The 10,391-nt window shown below is 39.3% G+C and overlaps 1 protein-coding gene across 1 annotated transcript in view; it reads right to left on the bottom strand.

The window, feature by feature from the left end:
• Positions 1 to 10,391, bottom strand: part of ATAD2B (ATPase family, AAA domain containing 2B) — a 69,044-nt gene that overhangs the window by 34,970 nt on the left and 23,683 nt on the right. Inside the window, exons 16-17 of the mRNA XM_010148081.1 lie at positions 5,012 to 5,323; positions 1,140 to 1,272 (exon numbers count right to left, since the gene is read on the bottom strand). Of these exons, the coding sequence (XP_010146383.1) occupies positions 1,140 to 1,272; positions 5,012 to 5,323 (445 nt within the window). The remainder of the gene's footprint in view (positions 1 to 1,139; positions 1,273 to 5,011; positions 5,324 to 10,391) is intronic.

The raw sequence follows: 10,391 nt of genomic DNA, 5'->3' as shown, positions 1-10,391 counted from the left end.
TATCTGGAAATATTCAAAGTTGGATTAGATGGTACTCTGAGCAATGTGATCTAGTGGAAGATGTCCCTTCTCATTGCAGGGGGGTTGGACTGGATGACCCATAAAAGTCCCTTCCAAACCAAACTATTCTATGATTCTGTGATTGCTGAACTTTGGCTTCTCAGTTCTGGTGCTGGAGGTTACACATAGAGACAGCAATAAAAATGCTCGTAAAGACAGATTAAGGGAGGCTTATATACTTTACAAAAATAAATATACTCTTTGAGATTATTTTATTTAGACACACATCCACACAATTATGTATCACGGTGGTTTTGGGTTCCCCCTCCCTCACAACAAAAGCTCAAATATGGCATTAAAATACTTGACTGTGTAACTCAAACTATTGAGCTGGAATCCTTATTTTTAAGCTTAATTTTCCATAAATGCTGTTCTGGCATCACTCTTTAGCAGAAAAATTTTAGCAGTTTTCCACAAGATGGCTCTATTAAACAGTACTACTGCTGAACAGTTTTCCTAACCTCATTTTCTTTATTTAGCAAACCTGCTGTATGACCCATCACATAAAGTAGTCTAAAGATAGTCTTAATACAAAACAAGGAAATGTTAGTTTATTGCTTTTAATTACTGTAGCCAGTCCAATTTATACACAAAACACTCATCTGAATTTCAGACACACTTTCTAAATTCCCATTTTCCCCAAACTTTCCATGAAGAACAATGAAAAAACAATGGTAGTACTGCTGAATTTATTAATTATATAATGCACCCAAACACCTGCACACACTGAAGCTCAATAATACTTTAGACCAGGAAAAAGGAAACAATCTCTCCAAAATATTCCTATATTCTCTTCCCAGTATTTAATCTTTCCAATTAAAATTAATTTGAAACAAGTAAGAATTGCTGTTAACATCCTTCCTCCTAAGCTACACCTGTCTGATGCAAAATATTTCTGATTACTGTGTCCTAATGTGGCCTTTCCCAAGACCATTCAGATACCCAAAACTCTTGTCCATGCACTTACATGTTTATTACAGAACACCATTGCCACCACAAAGCAAAAGATTGTTTGTTACCTCTCCTGATGTAAAAATTTCATGGGTTATATGCTTACATGCATTTAGAGAAATACTCACATTGTAAAATGCAGGAAGGGTTTACGTATAGCAGCTGATGACTGTTTCTTTGGTGATCCTGAGTGACAGCTCGTCTCAAAAATTGGTGAAGCATTCTCATCTTCACTATCATAGAATATTAGACTTGGTACATCTGTTCCAAGAAATACATTAATTAGAACCTTACCACTTTTAAGTACAAGCACAAACAAGAAAAGACATTACAATTCTCATGTAAATTTCAACACATTTTCAAATGCAGAAAAATGAGTTTAAACTGTCTAAATCCTAGAAGAAGTATTTATTACTTCAAAACCAAAACAAATTAAACATTGTAGAAGTCTAATCAAAATTACAATTTATTTGTTTAAGCCATCAAGCAGAACAAGTTCACAAATACCACAAATGTTGAACTTGTTATGAAATGTTTCCTTTGGTTTTACTTCACAGCCAGAGGATTTTCCAAGGATCAAGTTATAAAATCTGTATTTCCTCAGACTATACAGAATTTTATACTTATTTGTTCCGTGTGCCCAAATTCTTTACAGTTACACTCCTTCCAAAAGTATTCTCAGCACAACTACATATATTTATCAAGAACTGTTCTCCACCCTCTTATAATCTGCCAAAGAATATTACTTATCAAAATCAGTTCAATTCATTCCATGTTTACATACTATACTTTAACCTATTTTAATTCCTCTGCTAATATATTGGAGGCATAGTGAACCGAAGTACTTTTTAGACCTTCAGAAACAGAAAGCTAAAAGACTGATTACATTCAAGAGAGAGACTGCAGGGACAAGCAACTGCAAAAAAATACACATACGGCATTAAACCAATACAACCAGTTGACAGTTGAAAATCGGGTACAGCTAAATGAGCTACCAGAGCTGTAACATGATTAAGAGTAGACTGCTGTGATTTGATAATGGGAAATAAACTGCTACAAGATCTTTATTTGCCCCAGGAAAGGAGTTCAGTTGAAGTTACCCTAAGCTAGCCACTTCTTCTCATTCACGAAGAGAATCAGTCGGCAAGGACAGGATGAAAACCATCACAGCCACTCAGCTGTACAGTAAGAGCAGTGCACAGGCCATGTCTCCTGGGGAACAAAATGCTCTGCAAAGGATGGGCAGCATTCCCGAGAGCAGCCCAGAGTCACAGCCGCACACTGCTGTTCAGGACAGCCACCAGACATCCTAACGGCAGCTCAAGTGGGCCACAGTCACTTAGAAAAATGGACTGCTGTGAAATGAAAAGTGTGAAATCGAAGTGCTATTCACTAATATATGACCCACTGCATGATTTGCCTGATTTACATGAAGCCCTGGCACAGGTCCTGCTACGCTGATCAAACACCACTGCGGGACAAAGCAATCAACCTCGAAGTAGCATGAAGTGTTGGAAGGAGATGCCATCAAAGGCCATGCATCTAGACATGCAGTCCCAGGAAAAAACTGTTCAGAGACAACAAAGGTTTCCTTAGTTGGATGTGTGATGTAAGAACCTGGATTCACAGTAGGCTGGGCAGGAATAATATTCTGCTGGTATCAGATGAGGACGCGCCACATCCCTTGGCAAGGCATGAGCAGGCACAGAGCTGACAACTATTCCTCAGGGTGCAAAGATGAAAAGAGGCCTGCAGATCCCAACCTGTGGCCAAATGCTAGTCCATAGACAAAAAAAGCAGAACAGAAGCTGGGCATTTAGCTCTAGGCAAGGATAGAGGCCTTCAAATTTACGGAACATGGGCCTAACTCTTGACTCACTGCAGTCCCTAAACAGGTAGCATTTTTGCTATACCAAGTGTAGGCCAGAGGGTAAGTCCTATACTCATACGGTGGACACAGCTTTTGCTGTGTAAGCTAATTATTTTGAAAAGGCAGCCCATCTTTTAATCCCAAGCATCAAGCCTCTGTGACATCCTTTTCCCGAGTGTCTGACTCACTGAATTATGAGCAACAGAAACCATTGGTGAAGTGCAGACATGTCGAAAACTAGATTTGCAGACTGCAAGCAGGCCAGTAAGCACCTGCCACGGACCTGGCTCTGAACTCAAGAAAGCTAACGCGCTCGTGTGTAGTCTACGTTTACGTTTAAAATCATTGTACATGAAAGTGGAGTTTGTTGGGTTTAACACAGATTAATCTTATTATTCAATCTCTTTTGGGGTTTAAGAGGGTAAGAAGAAAAACTAAGGTATAGAGGAAACTTTGAAAGAAACCTTAGTTCTTGTATCTTCAAAATCAATTATCTACAAGCATTTAAAAGTAGTCATAGCAGCAGATTTACCTAGTAAAGCTAATATTTAACTCAATGAATACTTCCAAACTCAGTGTTAGCAACAATGAGCAGTAATAAATAGGAATGTAAAGATGTACACAAAGAAAATATTCTGAATTAGAACTCCACAACAAAGACAGGGACACCTAATTCAATTCTTCAACAATAATGACAATCTCCAAATTGGGTATTACCAAGAGGTTAACAGTACGGAGAGAGACTTAAACACCTTAAACAACTTTGGTTACAAGAGCTTAATATGACTGATGGAGCCTAACACGATCTAACTACAGCTGCAAGCCAGTTCACTCCCCCCGACCCACCACCACGTGTCTCCCAAGGCCCCTTCCTACGCCAACTCCACCACTCTTCAAAACCTCCAGCTATCCTGCAGTCAGCAGAAAACTAACCTGACAAAAGATACATCATTTTTGGATGAGTTTGCTGGCTAAAATGGTTTCACAAAGGGCCTGACATACTAAAGTAAGTGCAAGGGATAGAGCGAAAATGCACAGCTGGGCTGAAACTGCAGCAGCCAGTCCAACTTAAGCTGCTGGCACTGCCGTCTGAAAGCGTGCTCTGGAAGAGGAATGAGAAGAAAGTCATAGCTGTCACAGCCCTGCTTTACGACTGCACTACTTCCAAGTTAATCACACACAACCACAAGCACTGTTTACATAGTTTGAGGGGGGATGTGGGGGGGGGAGGTGGTGATCCCAGGTAAGAACAGTAGAGAATAGTAGAATAAGTAGGTATCACAACCAAGATATCTTGTTCAACTTTCAACTAACAAGTAAAGAGAGTCACTATTAAAGTAAGTCTCAGGGAACAGCTGGATAAAAAAACCCCAGAACCTACTGACTCACTGCCAGTCAAAACAGCGAGTCGCATTCCTTTTTATTCCCTGCTTCCTCGATGCACTCGTGCTGCTCCCACCGAAGCAGGGTTCTGGCATACATCTGACCCCTTAGTGAGCCGATTTTACTCACTAATTTGGCAAAAAGCTCACTTGACAGAACAGCAGATAGTTCTCCACTTGCTAAGCCAGCAGAACCAACGCAGGATCAGGAGTGCATCAGGCCAGTTCAGGGGGAGGGAAGGAACCCTCAGGACTTTCTCCGTAACCAGGACATGACAATTACACATCTCAGCTAACCAGTCTCCCCTGCTGAGCTGTGGGCTCCCTGTAGCCCTCCTTTCCAGCCTGCTTCTGCACACAAAGGATGGGGACAGCTGACACTGAGGACAGGAGCACCAATTTCAGGGCAACATTATCTCGTTTTTTTCTTTTGTTTCACCATCTGACTATGGCCTGTTGTTTCCTGCATTTAAACTGTAAATTACCTGGGGGTTCTCCTTTTTTTCAGATGACACTCACACCTATAGGATCTCTGTCTGTGCAGGTCAGTTTATTACATTCCACAGCAACTTGGAACCAGCAACAATAATTAAGCCACATCCAAGCAAACTGTATTTCCTTACTAACAACACGGAACCAAATACACAACAGATTTAAGGACAGCAGTACAAGACAGTCAGCTGAAATACATCCAAACTGAAACAGCATTTGGAAAAAGAAAAAAAAAAAAACCCTCCAACCCACCTACCTTCACTTTTGTCACCCTGACTAAGTTCAGCATGAGGAAACACCTTGTGTAAAACCTCAAGTAGTTTAGTGAAGGTACGTTCCAACAGCGGTCTGATCACAGGAGATAACGCACGTCCTGAAGATGTCACGGCACGTTGGGAAGCAGGCACAATATTCTGCATTGCATGATAAAAATCCTGTGCTCTGAGAACTACTGAAGAAACATCAAGCTGTAGTTTCTGACTGCTCACATAAATCTGGGGATAGCGTCGTCTCAGGGCAATCAAGGCAGCCTCAGTGCAAAGTGCTTTTATGTCAGCTCCACAGTACCCTAGTGAACACAAAAACAAAAATATCTTCCGTGAAACAGCACTGCTGTGCTACACATACTTAGAACATGCCTAAAGCTAAAAATAATCAGTAACACTTAATTGTCAAGGACGACAAAGCATCTGCCAAAGGTATCAGATCATAATTCACTGACAGTGTTGTGTACCAACAAATCATGTACAGGTACACTGAAATATAGTAAGAAATTAATTCCACACTGAGGTTAAAGTGACCTACGTTTTCACTATATAGTGGATTTTCAGCCCACAGTTATAGGCCAGTCATCGCTTTTTTTCCTTAATACTCTCTAAAGTATGCCTGCAATTTTAACAGGCTAGGCCCCTCCTCCTTTTTTGTTTGAATATCTCTATATGAATATGTATTTTTATTAGCAAAGTAATTTTGTTATACTGGATGAACACCACCAACTTAAAATTTTTACGGACTGAGAAAATGACCATTATAAAGAAAAATGTTTCATAAGTACAATGTGGAAGAGATGAAATCTCTTGTTAAAAATGCATACCGCAGACTCCTGGAAAAATGCGAACTCTTAGTCTCAAGAAAAATATTTCAGACATTTTAGAGCTTCGTAATTTTACTAATATAACCAAAAGAGTAGAAGAACCATTAAAAAGCATTACAATTTTCATTTAGCCTAGCTTCATAAGTATCTACAGGTGGCTACCTATAATTGCTTAATCATCATTACTGAAAAACACAGATCTGGTAATTATGAAATACTGAGAGACTTAATACCTCTGTGTCTTTTGCAATACTTGTGGTTTGGTTTTTTTCCCCAGAGCTAGAAATTAGATTTCAAATTTTTCCCTATCTCTCAGCAAGACATTAATATACCACTGTAGTTTGTAGCAGCATAGCTTCATCTTTCAAAATATGTAAAACCTTATTCCAATGGGAAATCTGTTTTATAGAATTATAGTCACCATAGGAAAATGAGTTGCACTGAGGTACTGCCACATAAAAGTTCATAGTTTTGCAACACAGTGTTTATAGAAGGTAATTAATCAATTCTTTAGTTACACTATTCTCAATCAACTTCTTTTTAGCCAGACCTCCTCCTCCCTTGCAGTCTTACACCATCTCTACTTTTTTTTTTTTTAAGTCTATTTTCATATTGGTCTTTTGGCAGCATCAAGTCCCAAAACTGAAGCCTGCCTTGTTTCGCCCTTTTTATCCTCCAATGTTCTTTCAGTGCTGCTGGCACACGTTTTTACAAGATCCATAGAGCAACAGGGAACAAAGCAGATTCCATACACAGTGCTGGGAAAAAAAAAGGTGGGGGAGGAATTGATACCAAAGATGGAACATTGTCAATCCTCGTCTTTCAGATATAAAAGTTTGGGGCATAATAATAAAAGATACCAACTTTTCAGCTGTAAAGATGACTGAAATCAGCCAAGACTTCAAATTACACCTTAGTTCCTCATACTTGACAATAATTTTTAAAAAGCAAAAGAAAACCCCCAAATGGATGATCACCATAAGTATCAGAATCCTGCATCTTTTAAACTAAGCTTTCCGATTTTATAAAAAGGTTAGTAGCTATAATTGCGTAAACCTGATGAACACACGCGGTGACTGTTGTTTAAAAAGTCTGGAGCAATTCACGCTCACAAGTTACATTCAAATAAAACATAACAATACATGTGACATTTGAAGTATGTTCAAATACATCCACTATATTAATTAATAGGCAACTAATTATTTTCAGTACTAAGGTTTGGGGATTTTTGGGGGCTTTGTGGGGTTTTGGTTTGGTTTTATTTTTTTAGCTAACCTCCCATTTATGAGCTCAAAGCCATGCAGGCACACTCCATCTGTCCACCCATGTGAACCCATTAGAGAGTAGCTACAGCTGCTTCAGAGAAATCAAAACCAATGGTTTTCCTCTAAATTCTACTTTGTTCTTTCAATATCAGGTATCATATTCCCATTTAAATTGGGCCACTTCTCATCTAACAAGTATACTGAACAAAACAAATTTGGGGGCACCAAGACAAAGCTTAAATCCAAGATGTGCTAGAGATACAGAGCAACTTGAATGCCTGTCACCTTAAGAAGTAGTTCAGTATCTTTGTGACAAAAGATTCAGCAGCTCAGGAGCTACATCTTTTCCAATTTTTCTATTAATAAATGCTGTAATATCACTTTCTAACAGTCATTTTAATCACCGCTTGTACATCTCCAAAGAATTACAAAATTAGGAAATAATAGCCTGTAGCCTATTTTTAAAATTAAATTCTCAGGTGATCAGATACACAATTAGTCTCCATTTCTACTTTCCATTTCTCAGGAGCAATTACATTTGAAGACTAATAATTGGTGTCTCTTTTTCAGGGGCTCTCTTGTGCATACTGTACATCCATTTCAGTGACAGGAAAACTGCAAAAATCCTGTATCTTGTGATGTATTTCTAAGAAGTAAATGCACACTGATTAGGAAGAAAAACATGAGTAAAGTATTGTTAAAGCAAAATAAAAGGTAGTGTGCCAACAGTAAGTAACTTGGATTTATTTTTGCCCAAACTGACACTACACTATAAAACCAAGGTTCAGTGCATTTCCTTCCATTTTTGAAGCACCTCACAAAGAATGTTCAGTTTGGAAGATGAAGTGTACTGGCACACCTTCACTGAGCACAAACAAGTATTCTTGTCAAGTAGCCCATTTTGTTCCACCCACCACCACCACACTCTGCTAAACACTTTTGAAGTACAGCTTCCAAAGAGCAGGTCAGCAAAGAAGTGGATTCCCATGTAGGTTTCCAAAGAAAGCACTTTGATCACAGAAATTTTAAAGCTTCCACCTCTGCTGTACAGAAATTATGTCCTCTTTAATATTTCTTCTGCCTAATATCCACTTCAAAAACCTACAACAAACTGCTACTGAACTGGGCAAAACATTTAGGTGAACAATCTTGATCAATTCTTCCAATTTGTATCATGCAAATCCTGGCAAATCCTAACATGGGCTGCATGGAAAGGGAGTTAGAGAACAACTCAGCATGATGGCAGAAATAAAACAACTACTTTTTTTTTTTTTAATTGTGAAAAGCATGAACACTGACGCCAAAACTTCCCCCTCCATCATTATATTAGGATGGGAAAGAAAAATCTAACAAGGTATCATCTTGCCATAAAAATGCTCCTGCAGTAATACACAGAATTTTTAACAAGCACCTTGAGCATGATGGTTTGATTCTTTACAATTCTATTTAACATTATTTAAATAACCCTTTTTACATTGCAAATGCTTCACCTGCAGGATGACAGACAGAGGAATTAACACTTTCTTGGTTGATACGTTGGTTTCTTACAGTATTGCGTGAACAGGTAACAGCGTCCCTACCTACAGAAAGTTATCATCCAGAACAACATAGTAAGCACAAGAGAGAAGAAAGAATTCATGAAGTTCAGGATATCTGGGGCCCATCTCCAGGAATGAGAGAAAACATAATTACTTGTGTTTACGGAAGGTACTAATGAGACATCAGTGTGTGGTCTTCAGAGCAACGCCATGCTCTCCCTAGGCTGCTTCACTTTGTCTCACACACTGCAGTCACGCGGCCATCCAGTGGAGAGGGTTCTTTAATTCTCACATACATAGAAATCTCCTAAAAGGTATGCAATCTGTAACACCTGGGACAAAAATCAACCCTCAGGAAATAACCTATTTTTTGCAAGTCCTGGGGCTTTTCCCTTCCAATTTCTTTATAATTACACCCCTGGATCTTAAAAAGTTCTGAGCTGCACATACATCTGCTTCCCCAAAGTCATTTACTTCAGTAGTATTTCAGCAGTTTTCTTCATTAGGATCCACATGCTTGTAGTTAAGCGTTGCCAAGTTTGCTGAACTGGAGAGAGGTATAAACCATGCTGTGTGGAAAGCCTGTTGAGTCTAGGCAACTTTTATTTGGGGAAGAAGGGGTGTTGGGTTGGGGGGGAGGTTTGGGGCGCAGGTGGGGTTGGTTGGTTGATGGTTTTTAAAGAAAAGTTGCACACAAGAGGAAACAGCAGACCAGTGTATACCATCCCAACGAGGCCGATTTGCAATGGGCACAAAGAATCTGGAAAGTCTGTTTAAACAGTTAGTTGCTGCAGATCTCACTATACAGAAATGGTGAGGCAATCTCAAGATGAAGAAGATGAGTAGTTTACTTCAGCTGTTTTAAAATGTCCTTGTAATAGTCAAAAGGTTCTAGTCTTGGATGCATGGTAACTTCCAAGACACAGAATGGAGACAATCAAGTGCACAGTAGTTGGACAGTAGGAAAGCCAAAGAATACAGAAAAGGGTATTTCTTTTTGTTAGCTGACTTTTCCACAGAACTGACAGGCTTTCCTGAGCACAAAGAACATCTTCCAATCAAACCTGCCAACGGCTTTCCCTATGGCCTGAGATTTTCAAATACAAGTTGTGTTCTCAAGGCAAAAACACGGTGGATTTTCAAAGAAATAACTGGGGTTTATCCCATCTACTCCCCTCTCTCCCACTATGCAGCACCACGTCTTTGCACGAATCAAGCAGAATTTACATGAAATGGGTTTGGCACATGCTTGCTTATACCCGGCAAAGCTTAAACTGGAGTTTGCTGGACAGTTATGTTTTCTCCTCACCAGAAGATGTTGAGGTCTTTGTGCATCAAAAGTGGAGCGATGCTGCTTCGATGATAGATGTCCCTGTGGATGAAGAGGATAATTCGGATGTACTGTAGCTGACTGAATGGACTGATGTTCAGTTTAAAGTTCTTATTTCTCTGATGATGGATTCCAATGCACAGATATTTGAGGGTGTTCTTTTTCTGAGAACTTCAGTGCTTGTCCAAGCAGATGAGTGACAGAGGATGCATCTTTGCATGACAAATTGTTGAGAAGAGATTGTGGTGTGTGTTTTAGGGTCATTTCCTCTGTTAAATTCACTATAAAAATATATGGGTTTATTTCTGATCAGTTTTTAAGCAGCAGGTTATCTTGAACCACCATCCTCCATTCAGTACAGCAGGTCCCTGGGCGCTCCAAAGGAATATTTAATGAACTCATGGTGTGGT

Source organism: Eurypyga helias, unplaced genomic scaffold (genome assembly GCF_000690775.1).
Source record: "Eurypyga helias isolate BGI_N326 unplaced genomic scaffold, ASM69077v1 scaffold3570, whole genome shotgun sequence".
Lineage (NCBI taxonomy): Eukaryota > Metazoa > Chordata > Aves > Eurypygiformes > Eurypygidae > Eurypyga > Eurypyga helias.
Note: the sequence above shows the minus strand (reverse complement) of the source record. Positions and strands in the feature narration are given on the sequence as shown.